Source organism: Oncorhynchus nerka, linkage group LG8 (genome assembly GCF_034236695.1).
Source record: "Oncorhynchus nerka isolate Pitt River linkage group LG8, Oner_Uvic_2.0, whole genome shotgun sequence".
Classification (NCBI taxonomy): domain Eukaryota; kingdom Metazoa; phylum Chordata; class Actinopteri; order Salmoniformes; family Salmonidae; genus Oncorhynchus; species Oncorhynchus nerka.
The window spans coordinates 34,413,529-34,432,400 of NC_088403.1; the positions used below are offsets into that span (position 1 = coordinate 34,413,529).

Sequence of the window (18,872 nt, forward strand, 5' to 3'; positions counted from 1 at the left end):
GTATATGATCTTGTTGTATTACTTGTGAGGCACAGCTCAGTGTGTATAAATAATGTGCTTTCTTTATTTTACTGGACTGATTGTGCCTGGATTTGTTGGTCAATCTCAGCGGAGGGAGAGCATCTCGCAGTCGGACCGTCCCTCAGCTCGCCTCAGCTCTCGTCCCTCAGCTCTCGTCCCTCAGCTCTCGTCCCTCAGCTAAGACTGACCAAAAAGGGGCGACCGTATTCCAGCTGGCGGCGAAACTCGAGTCACATTGCATTATTTCTGCACCAACTCATGTTGTTACTCCTATGACCAGAGAAAGTGAAATATTCCTTGATTTAAAAAAAAGACACAAGCTGATAATAATAATAATAACAACAACGCAAGCCTATAGATAGACTTTGCTACTCATTCATTGAAGCTGCATTGCTGGTTGCAGCGCAAGTGGAGAAGCGCATTTTATGGCATATAGCAGTGTTTTAATAAAAAGTGTTGACAGTGCTGCTGAGTATGAACTTAAACATGAACTCACTCATAAAAACGAAAGCTCTTTGCTGTATTCATTGACAGTCTCTCTCTAGTCATGGTTTTCGATGTTTTGAAATCACAGTATCAACTTACTTTGCTGTACGCTCAATGAAGGTGCAGACAGAGACATGATCTGAGCAATCCGATTGGCTAGAGGTAGGCCTATAGGTACGCTTGATTTGCTCTCTGGGCACGCGGAGTTTGGACCTTCAGACACATGAAATGGGAACACTTCGCCTCCCCGGCATGCAGGGCAGCTGAAACAAGTCCACCTACTGCCAACAGCGCGAGACAGAAAAATGTAGGAATGATTGAATTTATCGTTATTATTTTCTAGAAATGTTTAGCGATCGACTAGGAATGCCTCGGATCGACGGTTTGGTGGGACTGTTACTCACGCTTCACTATGTTATCATGCTCCATCTTGCTCATGCTCCATACACGAGTAAGGGCCCCTACTATGGGGCCTCTAGTGACACACAGGTCTATTTTGGTACAGGACGTACTCCTGTCCCGAGTGGCCCCCAAACTGCAGACAGAGAGCAATACCAGAGTAGCAGATCCAGACCTTTTGGTTGTGCTGGCATCAGTAGTGCTTTGCTTTGAGTAAAACACATCATGTAGGTGTCAACACCCCAGCCTTGCTACACCCTGCTACTCTCTCTGGTCAGTGAACCTCAGATGAATGATCTGTCGAGGAGGGGTTCAGGGCCCGTTTGGAGGGTGTTTCTACTAAAAGACGGCAGGTGTCAAGATGGCGAGTTGTCACAAATGGGCGTGTCCCAAAATGGCGCCCTATTCCCTACATAGTGCACTACTTTGGAAGAAGTGCACTATATAGGTAATAGGGTGACATTTGGGACGCAGAAAAATGGCGCCCTATTCCCTACATAGTGCACTACTTTGGAAGAAGTGCACTATATAGGTAATAGGGTGACATTTGGGACGCAGACAGGATGAAGGAAGAGGAAGCTATTCTCATGAAAAGGTGGGGTGAGAGAGTCATTCGTCAAAGTCCCCGGTCGTGAGTGAGTGTGTTTTCACTGAGTGAGTTTCCTGTCCACTAAATAGGATTCATTTAGTAACCCCCCACCCCTAACCCCTTCTGTCAAACTGCTGTAGAGTGGCTTCATACCAACGTCGGTATAGAAAGAATATGGAGACAGTTAGTGTACTGTATGTCCTAGTGGAATTACATGAGACAAAGGCTGTTGATATCCTGTGTCAAGAGCGCAGGTTGACATTTATTGTCATGAATCTTGTCCTGGAGACAGAACCGTGCGATTTCCACTAGATAGGCCAGCTGCAAAGTCAAAATTGGCTATATTGTAAAAATGCAATAATTTGTATTATTTTATTTTTGGTCTTAATTCAAGGTTAGCAGTGTGGTTAAGGTTAGGGTTAGGGTTAGATTTCAGATCAGATGGTATGACTTTGGCTGTGCCATCTAGTGACCACAGAGCTGCCTCCAGAACAATATTCATGATGAAAACGCTAACCTGCGTCGAGCGTAGGCAGATATTTATTGATTTGACCTTCTGGATATTTGGACTAGAGTCTTGATGTATTATTTCAAAGGTTACATGCTGACCGTTAAAACCACTCCATGTTGACTAAATACGAGAGAGAAAAAAAAGCTAAGTGAGCTTCTTTATAGCTTTGTTCTACTGCTGAGTTTGCCGTTTTTCCTCTTGGCCAGACGTTTGGTTATCTTCTTTGATTGACAATAGTGGCAGGCATTTGCCAGAGACCAAATAGTCTGGTTGGCTGATAAACAACCGGTTTCTAACTGTAGCGCAGGGCTGAGACCCCTCGGATTGAGACTATGTTTAGCCACGAGGAATGTAACCTACGGTACAGTCCTTCCGGCTTTAGAGTGCAGAATGCAAGCACTTTCGCGAAAGAGGAAAAAGTCTATTTTTCTAAAAGTGAACAAAGAAAGGTTAGGTATTTTCAACTCCCTACTGGCTTAAAATGGAGTCAGCCTTTACCACAGGTTCACACACGCTTGTACCATAGAGATCGAGCCAGACAAAGATATAGAGTTGCACACAATGTGGTCCTCTTGTCTAGGGAAAGTCAGGCTAATAATATTCTGGGTTTACTTTGCTCTGTCCCAGAGATGCCACCAGAGAGACAGCATCATCCGTCATGTTGCTTAGAGATACAACCAGCCCTAACCAAACCTGGGTCCAAATAGTATTTCAAATCGTTCAAATAGCTGAACTGTGCTTGATTGAGCTTGCTTGGGGCAGTGGAACCACTGTGGACTAGCCCCAAAAGTGCAAACCCCACCCCATCTGGCACGCCAGGCAGACTTCAAGCAAACACTCAACGCACTTCAACAATTCCCAATACTATTTGAACCCTGGCCCTTTTAACCCCGCTCTTTTGTGGTCAGTATGTTATGAGTGTGAGAGCTGCCTGTATCTCACTGCACAGCATGTTAGCTAGAAATATTTTTCTCTCTCCCAGTTATGTTACGGGAAAGGGAGCTTTTTTTTCTCTTCCATATTTGGTCATATGGAGTACAGCCAGTAGCCTCTTGATGGTGTACAAAAAAAAAATCCCTATTTTGTGTGGGATTTGTTCTCCTTGGGCCGTGCTGCTCTGATACGAGCCGATTGTGAATCTGACGTTGAAAGTTCACCATTAAGGCACAGCACGAGCCTTTTAAAACACAACGAGGACAAGAGAAGAGGCCTCATCTCGTGTACTGAAGTTGCCCGTCGTTCTGAAACTAGCTGACATCTTTACAATGTCATTTAGGGTTCACTGTATAAACTAATCCTAATGCAAATGACTCTCTTAAAACAGTGTTTATAGCAAGGTAATGTTTTACTGACATCCTCCTTTTGTCCACTCTTCTCCGCTGTTGGCAGTTATCTCATTTGGACTGAGTCTTGGGCTTGTAGTTGATGGTTCAACCCATGAAGATGGGAATTAACTATGGTGTGGTGGGTGTATTGTCTTTGCTGACGTAGGAAGGCCTCTCTGGGGGGGGGGGGGGGGGGGGGAGGTGTGTGTGTGTGGGACCAAACCAGAAGGGTCAAAATAGATGATTGCAATGACTGTTCTATTTAAAACACCAATAGAACCATGCCATGCCGAAAGACCCAAGCTAATCACATTGGCATTGGGAAATGTATCAATGTTCCATCATGGCGCAGAATTTGTGATCTCTCGTCAGAATGAAAGGCATTCGAGGGGCTTTTTTCCTTTCTCCTAAAAGGGTTATGTGACACTGAGGAATTTGACGAAAATGTTACGTCGCACACTGCGTTTAGCAACTGAGATGTCAAGCATATCAGGGAGAGAACCTTGTCCAGCACCACACTGATTGGACAGCAACATCAAGTAACACACTGGATCAGTTTGTGCCTGTGATGATTACAGTGTGTCTCAGTGATGGATTCTCAGCTGTGAGCTGTTACCGATAACCTTAGGCTATAGCTAGCAGGCAGTCCGAGTGTATTCATCACTGGGCAAGGAGATGTGTCAGGAATTGTGAACCGTCGTCTGGGAATGCGTGCAGGGGTCTCCTTATCCATCCCCAAGTGGAAACTCAAAGGCTTGGACCTCTTTTTTCTTTTAACCCCAGTATTTCCCCCCTCGCTCCTCTCAATCTGACGGCCAAAGTCGGCACAAGAGCAATCTGTGGTGATTCGGGAGGGATTGTGTGTGATCATCAGACTAAGTCACTAATGATGGCGGGTCTTAAGAATTCAAGGATGCATGGCAGGCAGATTCTTACCCAGTCACTCACCCAGTTTAGTCAGCCAATTGGCTCTCAGCTCTCCACTATTCTTAGAGTAGTGCTTGAATTTCACGAATTCTTCCGTGTTAGAGCTAACCGAAACTTCTCGCGGAATGAATTTCTTTTGGAGCGGATAGAGCCCTAACACATGAAGCAGATGGTATTGAGATCAAGCTGAACAAATCTGAGCTCAGGCGCTTTTGGCCACCTCATATCCTGCCCAAAGAAAGATGTGTCCCAAGCTAAAGTCTTCTAGTCTGACACCACGAGATCTGTCCTCAGGTCAGCTGAGTTGGCTGACATTCCCTTGGCATCAGTATGTAGGGGAGGAAGTATGTGCAGTCACACACAGATGCACACAGCCGTACACTCCTCCTCCTCACATTATCCCAGTGTTCACGATGAGCACGTAGTCAGCAGCTGGTCGGATCATGCCTTTGTGGTCCAACAGCAGTGTCTGTACCATGACAGACGAGGAGAGGGGGAGAAGGGGGAAAGAGAGAGAGAGAGAGAGAGAGAGGGGGGGGGATAGGGAGAGAGAGGCAACGAGAAAGAGAGTCAGAAATCATGGCCTCCCCCATGCCAAAAACTCCAGTGAATTTATGTGGCCACATCCTGGCGTGGTTCACAGCCTGGGCTGGGCCAGAGGCAGTAAATGTGTTAATGGACCCGAGGCGAGGCGGGGCCAGGGGCCCGACGTGTGAGATGAGAGGCAGATCATGCTGAACGGGACCAAGGGAGGACAACCTCTTCCAAACACATCATTACAGGTGGCGATGGACAGGACACACGCACGTTGGCTGGCCGCACAGAGACACTCACAGACCAAGACAGACACGTACACACACACACACACACACACACACTCCCAGATGTTCTCAGAGATGGAACATTTCTCTGCCCTCTGCATTGCTATCCACATTTGGATACATACCCACACCCCTACAGGTATCCTTTTGGCGTTTGCTCAAACTCAAACTGCCCCTTGAGCACCTGCAAAGCATTAGTCAGTCAGTCAGTCAAGTCTGCAGTCAGTCAGTCAGTCTGCATATAAAGGCCATGATATCTACTACAGTTAAACTCTGCTCTGTTCCTCTCCTCTGTGTATGAGTAAACAGAGTGCAGGCTGTGTGACTGTGAGACAGTCCTGATGGCTCCTGTGTACACACTGCTGGGTGGGAATGGGGAATCCTGACCTGTCACCTGACTGACAAGGAGTGACTATTACACTGTGCAGAGCTTAGTTTAGCTCGGGAGGGGACGATGCACAGTCTCATTACTGTACAGGCCATTAGCTGGTCTACTGCACCGTAACACAGACACAGACAGTCAACACACATACAAGTACACACAGACCTGAACTAAGACCTGAGTCCACCATAAAACATCACACCAATAGGTTCTACTCCAGCAGGTCTGAGATCAGTGTAATATGATTTTGGCTCACGTCCTAAATGAGACTATACCGGGATCAGGAGGCGACACACCTACAGCGTTGACAGAGCCCTGATTCCGAGTCAGCTAGTCAGACGGAGTTGAGGTGCTCGGTTGGGGTGACCTGACCCAGGTGAATGTCAAAGTCATAGTCTAGAATGATAGATTTCACTGTCTTGGCTCTCGCACCACGCTCACTGACAGAACTGGGCCTCGAAACAGAAACAGCCCTTTGATCACTAGGTTTCATTGGAACTCATTAAGTGAATAGCACCCTGGGGGGGTATGGCATGGAATGAAGTATTAATAGCTTTCTCCTTTTCCAAACAGATTTAAGACCCCCCCTCCTCCTCAACGTAGAACAGGCCGAGGCTGGAGTGACTGACAGACTGACTGACTGGTGCTCAGATTCTCTCTCTCCAGGTGAGAGTGCGCCTCCCGTTTCCTCCCTCGGGCAGCTTCTCTCTCAGCCTTTCCCCCCTCCCTCCCTCCCCATCCCTGCTTGTCAGTGCCAGAGCCAGACATGATTCATGTCTCCAACCATAGGACAGGGAATCAGGGATACTGTTGTTGCTGCCGGAATCTGTCGCTCAGACAATGCATGCTATTGTCAGGAATTGAATGGAATGGTTAGATTATATTAGATTATATTATTATATTATGATAATCAGGAGGAGGATGAAGAGGAGGAGGATGGTGAACTCAAGATTGTGATGATCAAGCTGATGGGGATGATTATAATGGCAGCGATTGTGATGAAGACCTTTATTGTACATGGCCGTGCCAGGCTCTCACAGTAGCCTATGGATAGACTGACAGTGAGTAAGAGTGACAGCAGCCTACCTCTCCACCCCACCTGAGAGGCCCAGACAGGGGCCAGAGCAAAGAGCGCATAGCTCACATTCCTCCAGCATCTCCTAATGAGTAGGCCCCAGCGGGAGAGAGGAGGTGAAGGATGCCTGGCCCTAGCCTCGCTCTCCCTTTCCCTCTCTGCGCCTGCCACACAATCCCTGGGTCTTGTGCCAGCCCAGCACTGACATGGCAGATACCTGGGATACCTTTATTTCTCCTCCCTCCCTCCAACCACACCTGGCCAACCCTCACACCTGGGTCACCATGGCAATGTGCACACTGCTTGCGTTTTACCTGCAGGTACAGGCAGAGCCAGGGAGCTGGGAGGGTGGGAGCCGGCCCACAATCCCCTCCTCTTCTTTTCTTCTCTTAAAGGGAAAAGAACAGCATTCCTTGGGATGACAAAAGTAGAAGCCTTAGCCAGAGTCCCATAGCTTGACCATGTTTACTCTCATGTCTCCACTACAGTAAACTGTGCATATTGGTGCAGTTTATGGATATATTGGAATATAGTCTTAAGTAGACCAAGTTTGTGTTGGCTTCAATGTTTTCTTCGTTCGTTCTTTCTGTCTGTCTTTCTTTCGTTCTGCCTCTTTTTCTCGGGAGTTAATTTTAGTCTCACGCTCAAGTCGCCCAGAACGGCTGCAGTCCAAATATTGTGTCTCTTAATCAGTTTTGGACTGGGGGCAATTTTTGGATAACATGGAGTAAAAGCTGCTGTTGTGTCCCAGTAGAACTCTCGCTCCCCTCTCGCTCTCCTTTGTTCTGTTTATCCGGCGAAGAAGTGTCAGGGGGTGTAAGTAATCTGCTGACAGGCCTGCCAATGTTAACGTTACACTTGACAACTTTTTTTCTTCTCAACAACTTAAAGTGCTTCGTCCTCTGGAAGAATCTTTTGGAGTTGTCTTTAAAATGGCATGTGAATGAGTAACTTAAAGCTTCTTTCAAGACGTTGTGCTAACATCAGAATTTTTAAAATGCTGCATTCCTCAAATAGTTTCCGAGGCGTACTCTTGAGGTGAATGTGTTTGTGCTAAAGTAGTGAAGACAAAAGTTATTCGGCTGTGTGTCACAGCAATGACTCATGGGGGAAAAAAAGAGGCCTCTATGTTCTATGGACTCACAGAGCAAAACAGTACATCAACATTTCACTGCATATTAACATAGCAATGCCTCTAAGAATGAAATGGTGCCACATTCTCTTCCAGCTCTCTCCTTGTGAATAGAGGACACATTGTTTGGGTGGTGTTAACACAAACCTGTCCTAAAATGATAGGGGGATATAAAGCTGGCGTTGTCTGGATAACATCAACGTGGCTTTTTAATATAATGTTCCTTAAGCGCTGGGTAGTGTCAGCCAGAGAGTTGCGGCAGAGCATTAATTTGACTGGTAAATGTTACATTATTGCCATTGTAGCTCTGGAGCTGGCAGACAGAGAGGGAACGAGAGAGAAAAAAGTAATCGCTTTACAGTGGGGTGAGAGAGAGAGAGTTTACAGTGGGGCGAGAGAGAGAGAGTTTACAGTGGGCGAGAGAGTAGAGTGAGCGTGGAAGAGAGAGAGAGAGAGAGAGAGAGACCTTAGTTCAGAGGGAGAGAGAGAGAGAGAGAGTTTACAGTGGGGCGAGAGAGAGAGTTTACAGTGGGGCGAGAGAGAGAGTTTACAGTGGGCGAGAGAGAGAGAGAGTTTACAGTGGGCGAGAGAGTAGAGTGAGCGTGGAAGAGAGAGAGAGAGAGAGAGAGAGAGAGAGACCTTAGTTCAGAGGGAGAGAGAGAGAGAGAGAGAGAGTTTACAGTGGGTGAGAGAGTAGAGTGAGCGTGGAAGAGAGAGAGAGAGAGAGAGAGAGACCTTAATTTATAGTTGATAGAGAGGAGAGAGTGGAGAGAGAGCCCATAGTTTACAGTGAACAGGGAGAGGCAGGCTAAAATTGGTTCTGGTACGAAACCCTCAGAGAGAAAGTCAGAAAGATTTAATTCCAGGAAGCTCCCTTTCTCTCTCTCCATTCTTCTGCTCTGTGTATGTTAGCTTTGACGGAATTTTTTAAATTATTTTTACATTTGACCTTTATTTTACTAGGCAAGTCAGTTAAGAACAAATTCTTATTTTCAATGACGGCCTAGGAACAGTGGGTTAACTGCCTGTTCAGGGGCAGAACGACAGATTTGTACCTTGTCAGCTCGGGGATTTGAACTTGCAACCTTTCGGTTACTAGTCCAACGCTCTAACCACTAGGCTACCCTGCCAAATATGGGTGGTCCCCTCGAGGAATCGGTGCGACACTGACATCGCTCCATTTTATCGACGACTATACTCTGGAATGCTCTGCACTCTCACAGGCAAACTCCAAATCCTGTTGAATATAATATCAAATGATGATCAATGCCTAAATCGTCATTCTTAAATATTCCCCAAATCATAGTCATACTAATAGTGTGCTCTCAGCCCCAGTGCTGCTTTCAGGAAGTATGTGATTAAACTAACGCTGGTGATGGCTTTAGTGTTTTTGGTATTGCTCTCATTTTGTCTAATTACAGTTGTGCGAATTGCCGAAATCCACGTGCCAATTTTCTTCCTCCTGCAAATGGCGTAAGTGTATCTAAACAAGGAGAGCAAATTATTGCCGTGTTGGAAATAATCTGGCCCGAATCACACGTGCATCGCAGTTTGACTCGTGATAGTCCTCTAGTTGAAATGAGAAGGAGGTGGGGTCTGTGGGAGGAGGGAGAAAGAGAGAGAAAGAGAGGGAGGAGGGAAAGAAAGGGACAGAGGGACTAGCCCTTGGAGTGATGGGTTTTGTTTAAAGCACACCTCCCCTGTCTTTGTGTTTCCTGTACATGCGCGTGTGGGTGTTGGAGACCCTTTTTGGTCCTCTCACTGTGTGAGGCTGCAGCGGGGCACAGAGCAGGAGGCTACAGCATGATCGACAGCACAACTCGGGAAGCAAGCCTGAAGAACCCACCCTGCCTCTCTAAAACTAATCCCAGATCTGATTCTAGCCATCCACTGACAGCACTCTAAACAAAACAGGAAAAGTTGTAGAGATTTGGGAAGGAGAGAGCAAGAGGTGGTGTGTGTGGGTTGGGGGGGGGGGTGTAGAGTTAAAGAAGGGAGAGACAGCAACCGGGAGAAGGAGGAAGGGAGGGCGAGTGGGAGGGAGGGGAGGAGTAGAAGGTGGAAAAGGAAGAGGCGTTTGCCTTTTCTGTTGACTGCTGAAGCCGGTGAAAGATTGTGCAGCAGCAGGAGCTCTTTGTGTTGTAGCCGTGCTGGGATAAAGCAGTGGGAGAGAGGCTGGAATGGTTTAAGAGGGAACACAGTACATTTAAAAGTCTAATCGTCACAACTGCTAAGGTAGAGTACTGTAGCCTTTCACTCAATGCACTTTGCTGTAGCAGTAGGCTAGATTGTGGTTGTGTACAGTTGTGTTCTTGTAAGAGAAGAGCGTAGGTTGATGATGACAGGCTAAGGATCTTCTGGGTGGTCCCGCTCCTCTCCCCGGTCACGTACCCAGGGTATTTGTAGTGAAGAGCGTTAACATCCTGCGCTAAACATCTCTTCCTCCTCACACACTTTCTTCTCCTTTCTCCTCCTCCTTCATTCCTTCACTTTCTCCTTTTTTAAAATGTTTTATAGTGAAATGTGACTGTGTGTTTGGCGTGGAGAGATATCAATGTTTTCACAGTACTGTACGGCTAGTATTGGTAGTGAATATCCCTGTATCGAGGTCTAGAGCAGAAAGACATCCGGGTCGTATTCGCTACACATCAAGCAGAAGAAAACAGAATGAAACAGGGAGGGACTACCTACCAATAAGAAACGCCTATTTTAGTTTTTCTGAATATGAATATGACCCAATATGACCCAGCATAGGATACAGAGGTACCGGATGGTGAGAAACTCATATGTTCTTCCAAATCAAAGTTTATTTGTGCGCCGACTACAATAACCTTATAGTGAAATGCTTACTTTCAAGCCCTAACCAACAGCGCAATTTATAAGTAAAAAATAGGTATTAGGTAAACAAAAGATAAGTAAAGAAATTTAAACTGTAAACTGACAGTGGAAATAACAGTAGCGAGGCTACAGTATATACAGGTGGTACCAGTACAGAGTCAATGTACGGAGGCCCCTGTTGGGCTAATTGAGGTAATATGTACATGTAGGTATAGTTAAAGTGACTATGCATAGATGATAGAGAGTAGCGGGGGTTGGCGGGTGGCGGGATACAATGCAAATGGTCTGTGTAGCCATTTCATTACCTGTTCAGGAGTCTTATGGCTTGGGGTTAAAAACTGTTGAGAAGCCTTTTGGTCCTAGACTTGGCGCTACGGTACCGGTGGCCATGCGGTAGTAGAGAGAACAGACTATGACTGGGGTGGCTGGGGTCTTTGACAATTTTTAGGGCCTTCCTCTGATACAGCCTGGTGTAGAGGTCCTCGATGGCAGGCAGCTTAGCCCCAGTGATGTACGGAGCCGTACGTTCTACCCTCTGCAGTGCCTTACTGTCAGAGGCCAAGGAATTGCCGTACCAGGCAGTGATGCAACCAGTCGGGATGCTCTCGATGGTGCAGCTGTATAACTTTTTGTGGATCTGAGGACCCATGCCAAATCTTTTCAGTCTCCTGAGGGGGAATAGGTTTTGTCGTGCCCTCTTCATGACTGTCTTGGTGTGTTTGGACCATTCTAGTTTGTTGGTGATGTGGACACCAAGGAACTTGAAGCTCTCAACCTGCTCCACTAAAGCCCCGTCGATGAGAATGTGGGTGTGCTCGGTCCTCCTTTTCCTGTAGTCCACAATCATCTCCTTTGTCTTGATTACGTTGAGGGAGTGGTTGTTATTCTGGCAACACACGGTCAGGTCTCTGACCTCCTCCCTATAGGCTGTCTTGTCGTAGTCGGTGATCAGGCCTACCACTGTTGTGTCGTTTGCAAACGTAATGATGGTGTTGTAGTCATGCCTAGCCATGCAGTCGTGGGTGAACAGTGAGTACAGGAGGGGACTAAGCATGAACCCCTGAGGGGCTCCAGTGTCGAGGATCAGCGTTGTGTTGCTACCTACCCTCACCACCTGGGGGCGGCCCGTCAGGAAGTCCAGGATCCAGTTGCAGAGGGAGGTGTTTAGTCCCAGGATCCTTAGCTTAGTGATGAGCTTTGAGGGCACTATGGTGTTGAACGCTGAGCTGTCGTTAACCAGTTGCGACGAGCAAACCCGTATACGGGAGCGTAATCATAGCCTCAAAAGCATTAGCATAACGCAACGGACATAAATACCCCTAGAAACTTTTCCTATTCATGAAAATCGCAAATGAAATGAAATAAATATATTCAAACACAAGCTTATCCTTTTGTTAACCTCTAGCGACGAGCAATCCCGTATCCGGGAGCGTAATCATAGACTCAAGTGCATTACCATAACGCAACGTTTCCTATTCATGAAAATGCAAATGAAATGAAATAAATATATTCAAACACAAGCTTAGCCTTTTGTTAACAACACTGTCATCTCAGATTTTCAAAATATGCGTTACAGCCAACGCTAGACAAGCATTTGTGTAAGTTTAGCATGGCATAATGCTATGCTAGGCTGTGCTGGCAGCAGGCAACATTTTCACAAAAATAAGAAAAGCAATCAAATTAAATCATTTACCTTTGAAGAACTTCAGATGCATTCACTCAGGAGACTCCCAGTTAGATAGCAAATGTTCCTTTTTTCCAAAAATAATATTTTTGTAGGTGAAAAACGTCACGTTTGTTCATCCTGCTTGGCTGAGAAATCGACAGAAAAATACTTAAACTATAACGCATTAGCATAACGCAACTTTTTCTATTCATGAAAATCGCAAATGAAATGAAATAAATATATTGAAACACAAGCTTAGCCTTTTGTTAACAACACTGTCATCTCAGATTTTCAAAATATGCTTTTCAAACAAAGCTACACAAGCATTTGCTATGTAAACTACAATGTTGTTGATGATGATGTCGTGCTGCAGGGCGTAACCATGGATGATGACTTTGAGCGGCGCCGAGAGCTCAGGAGGCAGAAGAGGGAGGAGATGCGCCTGGAGGCTGAGCGGTAAGACTGGCCTCCTCTTCTTCCCGTCTCCTCTCGTTACTTTTCCTCCCCTTCGTCTTCCTCCTGCTCCTCCGTCGTGTCTCCAACCTCTACCCCCGCTCTTCTTCCCTGTCCTCCTACATCCCTTCTTCCTACTCATCCTCCTCTGGACTTCAAACCTCTTCCATGTCCATCAACAACTACACACACACTTACATATCTACGATATTGTTGTCTTATCTCATTGGAGTTTATCAGTATAAACTGGGTGGTTCGATCCCTGATTGCTGATTGGCGGACAGCCATGGTATATCAGACTGTATACTATGGGTATGACAAAACATTTTATTTTTACTGTTCTAATTACGTTGGTAACCAGTTTATAATAGCAATAAGGCACCTCGGGGGTTTGAGATATATGGCCAATATACCACGGCTAAGGGCTGTGTCCAGGCACTCCGTGTTGTGTCGTGCATAAGAACAGCCATAAGCTGTGGTATATTAGCCATATACCACACCTCCTTGGGCCTTATTGCTTAAACATACCACTCTGAACATGACATCATAACGGTAAGTGTGCAGCCAGAGGGAGTTACAGGTACACGTGTTGTCCAGAGGGGGTGTTGATGACACAGCGAGTGCTGTGATCATATGACCTCAGTGCTCTTCAGAGCCCAGTTGAAGTCAGTTAAAGGGCTTTGAGCTGGGCTCAGGTTGTTACAGGTCCCTGTGATCTCCATGCCAAGTTGGAACCAGAGAGCCAACCCTTAAATAGTTTGGACTCTCCTCAGGGCTTTAAAAACATCACTCAGCAAATATTGGCTTCCTCTCCTCCTCATGCAGGCAGTAATCTACCACTGATCTGATGACCTGTGTTGTGTTCTCTCTCTCTCTCTCTCTCTCTCTCTCTCTCTGACTCAATAAGTTCTGCTTCGTCTCTCATCACGTCACTGGTAGAATGTACTGTTGACCTCACATAAAAGGCCTCTGTGCATCCTCAAGTCAAATGAGTTACTGTAATACATACTGTAACAAGCCCAGACATTTAAATTGAGCTCATCTCAAATGGATCACCTCAACCATGTCTCCTTTTTTTCAGAGCAAGGGTACAGGAGACCGGGGCTGTCCTGCCCTGTTCCTGGAGAGCTATCGTCCTGTAGGTTTTCACTCCATCCCTCATCTAGCACACCTGATTCTAATAATTAGCTGGTTGAAAAGCTGAATCGGGTTGGTTACAACTGGGGTTGGAGTGAAAACCTACTCTCCAGGAACAGGGTTGGAGAACCCTGCAGTAGGCTACTTAACTCCAGGAGCTTAGTTTGCCCAGCCTGTCTGGGTAGCTTCATCCCTTATCCCGATTATACTTACAAACAGTCATTTAACCTGGCCACACACATCATAAAACATGAAAATGCATCATGGGCAATAGGATATGCAAATGTGTATCTCTGGAGGTCCAATCCCTTACTGAGCGATATGGCAGTGACATTTACTGAAGATATGAGAAGAGCTCTCTGCAGACCAGAGCTACTGAACAAGTCTGTAAGGCCTTGGATATGACACTATGTTAGTGTATGCTTGGCAAGATACAAAAATGTCAGTGCTCACCCTTAAAATGTGTTGCCAATAGAACAGAACAGATTAACCTGAATTTACTTTCACGGGTGGCCAAACAGAACTATCTAGAAAGCCACGCCCCTACTAAGCCACACCTCCAGTCTTCTGATCTGACCTAGTTTGTAAACCCAACTGGCTGGGCAAAAAATAACCCAATGTGTGTTCTGTCCACTATTTAACCTAGCATTTTCTTGTGTGTTTAAATGTTTTTTATTATTTTTTATATCTATGACACTGTCCTCCTGATTTGTAAATACTGTAATGTGGCTAGAAACAGAAAATACTTCTTCCCAGTCAACTCAATCAGTGAATATAATCCTCTCATACATTTAATTGATATGTGGTTATGTTGTATGCTAGGCTGTGCTGATTATGTTGTACAACAAATGTAAACCTCTGTAGCAATGTTGGCATCTATTGTTGTACCTTTAGGCATGTGCCTACGCCTCATTGCTCCAGCTCAGTTGATTAAACGATAACTTAATGCAGTCGTTATATTTCACAACGGGTCATAAAACCCGCGTTTTATATTATCTATATTATCCCACAGTGTTTATATTATATGGCATTTGGTAGAAAACACAGACTGTATGAGAGAGTAAGAGTAGTAAGATATAGGCATGGTGGGAGTTTGTTCATGTCTGTTTATTTAGTTAGAGTCGTTTCAGTTGGCGGGACCATGCACGATTTTCAACCCACTCATGTTATTGATAAAAGATCCAATCGCTATATTTTGCAAATATGCTGCAACAATCAATATTTCCATGTCTCTCCTTATCTAACAAGTCAAAAACACATGTCTTGGAGACCCTGTGTATCCCAACACAGGGTCTCCAAGTGTTTGATGCCATTCCATCCGTTCCAGCCATTCATTATGAGCCGTCCTCCCCTCAGCAGCCTCCACTGGTATGCATGCATGCTTGGGTTACTGTATAGCCCGTGCACATGCAATCTGGAGGTCTGAAAGTCCTGTAGGGGTTCAGCCAGATTGGACCGTCATCAGGTGGTGAAGGCTTGACGAGCTCCATTCGCCTCCTTTAGCCCAGTGAGCCAAGATTCGTGTGTGTGTGTGTGTGTGTGTGTGTGTGTGTGTGTGTGTGTGTGTGTGTGTGTGTGTGTGTGTGTGTGTGTGTGTGTGTGTGTATGTGTGTGTGTGTGTGTGTGTGTGTGTGTGTGTGGCTCTGCATTGTGTCAGATCCAGTCCGGACCAGAACAATCTGTCTTGTTGACGGAGAGGTGAAGCTCAATCCCTAATCACCAGCAGGCCAGAGACTACCAGGCCAAGGTGGACTCCGCTTCACCGTCCACTGTGTAGTTCTGCTGTTCTTAATCAATCAAATGAATGTAAAGGCATCCACTCTGCTCCCCTAAAGAATGTGGTATAGAGACCAGTGTTTGTGTTTCTGGTCACTGTGGCCCCAGGGGTTGCCTGACTGGGCCTTTTTTGTATTGTGCTCTGTGACAAATGACATACAACGATACAGCTGGGATCTCAAGCCGTCTGGTTGGTGGCCGGCACAGTGGAGTTCACATACAGTCCTCTGCCCTCTGTGACTGACCAGGGCTTTGCTATGACAATGTAATGCAGACACACACGTACACACACTGGAATGTTTTGAGTGCTGTTTTTATTTGTCCCCTTTTTAAAAAATGACATTCTGTTGGAATGTTCCCAAACCTTATAACCCTGTCCTGTGTTCTGTCATGTCACACGTGTTTTTTTCTCCTGGTGACTGAGCCCAATGCAGTTTACTTCATTTATATCATATTTCATAGCCTAGGCAACATGCAAAGCAGTTCTGTGCAGGCCAGTGTTTGTCAGTCTGCTGCCCTTTGAGAAGCGAAGCTCCCATTTTCTCCCCCATCTCCTCCACATCTGTGTGCAGGCCAGATCTCCAGGGAGGCCAGGAAGAGGCCAGGAAATAACACCCATCCTCAGTGAATGGACCGTTCCAAACATGCCCTCCCCAACCGGCGGCCTGCACCATAAACTCTCACTGGGCCTGCTTGTGTCTGTATCTGTTAGGGCGTCTGCCCAGCTCTGACTGTTTGGAGTGGACTACGGTACAGTTGGAGCAGTCTGGTTCCCTCTCATTTTGGTGGTCCTGTGACCCACCCACTCTATTTGTTTTTTTGGGGGGGGGGGAATTGTTCCACAATGTATATAAACCGAACAAATATGTCTAGACATGACCCATAATGTCAAGCTGTAACTCAAAAGTAACCCACGCCCCAAGCGGGAATCTCACCATGGGAAGCACTGTACTTGTCCTTACTCAGGTGCTCAGAAATAGGGGCAGCAGCTATAGAGGTGGGTGATGAGCAAGTTAAATGGTATGTAGGTCTATGGAGCACTGATGACAAGATAGAGGCCTCTAGAATGTCTGTAGACTTCTGGATGGGGGCTACGGCGTTGCTCTCTCTCGCTCTCTCTCTGGGCCTAGAGGAGAAAGTGAAAGACAGGGCGAAGCGTGGGAATGGGCCAGCCGTTCTGGCAGTAAATCACGCCCCCCCTTCCCTGTGCGCTCTCTCTCTCTGTCTCTATCTCACCCTCTCCGTTTTAGTCCAGTAGAGGTGAAGAAGTGTTTTCTCATGGGCTTTCCAAAGTTGTTTTCACGGACATTGCTGAGATATTTTGCCGTAAAGAAAATATTTGGAAATATTTTCCCCTAATGTGTTTGGTGACTGGACCTAGTGTGACTGGACATTTTGTACTTACTCAAGTAGTCAGGAACTGAATGCAACATTAGGCTTAAATCAACTTTATTGTACACACTGTAAAAATGGACAATGGCAACAAATTCGGTTAGGATTTAAAACAAACATTTCACACATTTGCAATAAAATGATTACCTTCATCCTTCAGAATTTAACCCACAAGGACAACATGTTCATGCAATGGCCGACATAAGTTATACATGTCATTGCAAGGGAAGCTGGCTAGCCAAAGTTTGCAATGCACTTTATTAACTGTAAGCACTCCTCGAGTAAGGCCACCCTTAATAATGGCTCGAGGGAGAGAGGGCGAGGGAGAGAGGGCGAGGGAGAGAGGGAGAGAGGGCGAGGGAGAGAGGGCGAGGGAGAGAGAGACCTACCTGAATGTGATTGCTGTGGCTGGACTCTCAGGCTCCTACTGTATAGGAAGATGTATTATCTTGAGCATAGGATAAGACCTCTCCCTATATTCTCTCTCTGATGGGAGGAGAGGCCGCACTGAAGTGGTAGGTGGTCTATAAGGAATGAGGATATTGCATTGGGGCCTTCATTGGTGCAACAGTCTAGAGCCAAGAGCGCCAAGCGGTTTGATTGACAAGAATGCTAACTAAGCCGCTAAGAGATTGTTGGACTTTCGTAAAGCATCGTCAACCCGGAGATACTGTGACTCTAACTGCACTGTGCCACTAAGGACTGGTCCGATCCATTTTTAGACGCCGTTGTCTCAGTTTCTCATGACATTTAGGCTGTTTCTGGGACTATGCTACTCTCCAGAGGTTGAGTCAGTCTTTGCTACTCTGTTTTCTACAATCTGCACTTGGTAATATAGCCGGTCATCTATGTGCATAATGTTAAGGATGACGAGCAATATAGACCTTTCGAATAGAGCTTCTAGTGAAAGAGAGTGTGTGTGTGTGTGTGTTTCTCAATATACATAGTACTGTGCTCCAAGTCCGCTAATTGGAGCAGTCAGAGTATGAGCACGGAGGGCAGTTCTCAGATGCGTACTTTGTTTGTACACGTTTTGAAGCATGCGTCGATGTGAGCTTCAGCTGGAATATTCCCAGGATTGTTGATGTGAGATGACGCCACCACCTAAGAAACGAAGACACATTTCTTGAAAACAATGGCGGATTTGGGTTATAAACTGAAAGTGAGAGAAAATGATTTTATCATTTTGGAGTAACACCCACACTCTTTCTCTCCTTCGGTCCCCCTCACTTACAGTGCATGGGAGTGTATGTAAGTTTGAGTGCCAGGGTGAGAGGGGGTGTGTGTATGCTAAAGGTATGCACCTCTCTGCAATTTGATACACAGTTACAATCCCATCAGACTAGAATCTCTATTCTAACAGTCTATATTGCTCTTCATCCTTAACATTTGCACATAGATGACTGGCTATATCCCCAAGTGCAGTTTGTAAAACAAAGTAGCAAAGAGTGACTCAACCACCCACTGTGGAACCAGGACCAGCCAATCAGAATGAGTGTTTCCCCACAAAGGGCCTTTATTACAGATTGTGTTGTGTGACAAAACTGCACATTTTAGAGTGGCCCTTTATTGTCCCCAGCACAAGTGGCACCTGTGTAATGATCATGCTATTTAATCGGCTTCTTGATATGCCACACCTGTCAGGTGGATGGATTATCTGGACAAATGATCTCTTGTTTTGTCTGTATTGGTCAAAGGTAATGCAATATTAGGGGAGTGCACAGTGCTTCTCAAAATTACGCCATCGTTGGTTTTCCTCACAAAAACGTACTAAGGAGAACGAACTCGGAGCATAGTAGTATGCATATTGAGAAACACCCTGTGTGTATGTGTATATGTGTATGTATATGTGTATATATATATGAGAGATGGAGCGAGAGAGGGAATACAGTATCATGATGTCACGGTCCCCCCTGGTTTAGCTTGGGCGTGAGCAGAGTTC

The 18,872-nt window shown here is 45.9% G+C and overlaps 1 protein-coding gene across 9 annotated transcripts in view; it reads left to right on the top strand.

Moving 5' to 3' along the window:
• LOC115133173 (non-muscle caldesmon-like) overlaps positions 1-18,872 on the top strand; it is a 56,324-nt gene that overhangs the window by 12,714 nt on the left and 24,738 nt on the right. For 7 of the 9 annotated variants that reach the window (XR_003864174.2, XR_003864173.2, XM_029666132.2 and 4 more), the window contains exons 2-3: positions 6,035-6,127; positions 12,546-12,628. Coding sequence is in view for 7 of the 9 variants with exons in the window: in XM_029666132.2 (XP_029521992.1) it covers positions 12,555-12,628 (74 nt within the window). In the remaining 2 variants the exon portion in view is untranslated. Of the gene's footprint in view, positions 1-6,034; positions 6,128-9,751; positions 9,904-12,545; positions 12,629-18,872 lie in introns of those variants that run through there. The other 2 variants (XM_029666128.2, XM_029666129.2) reach the window with 2 other exon arrangements.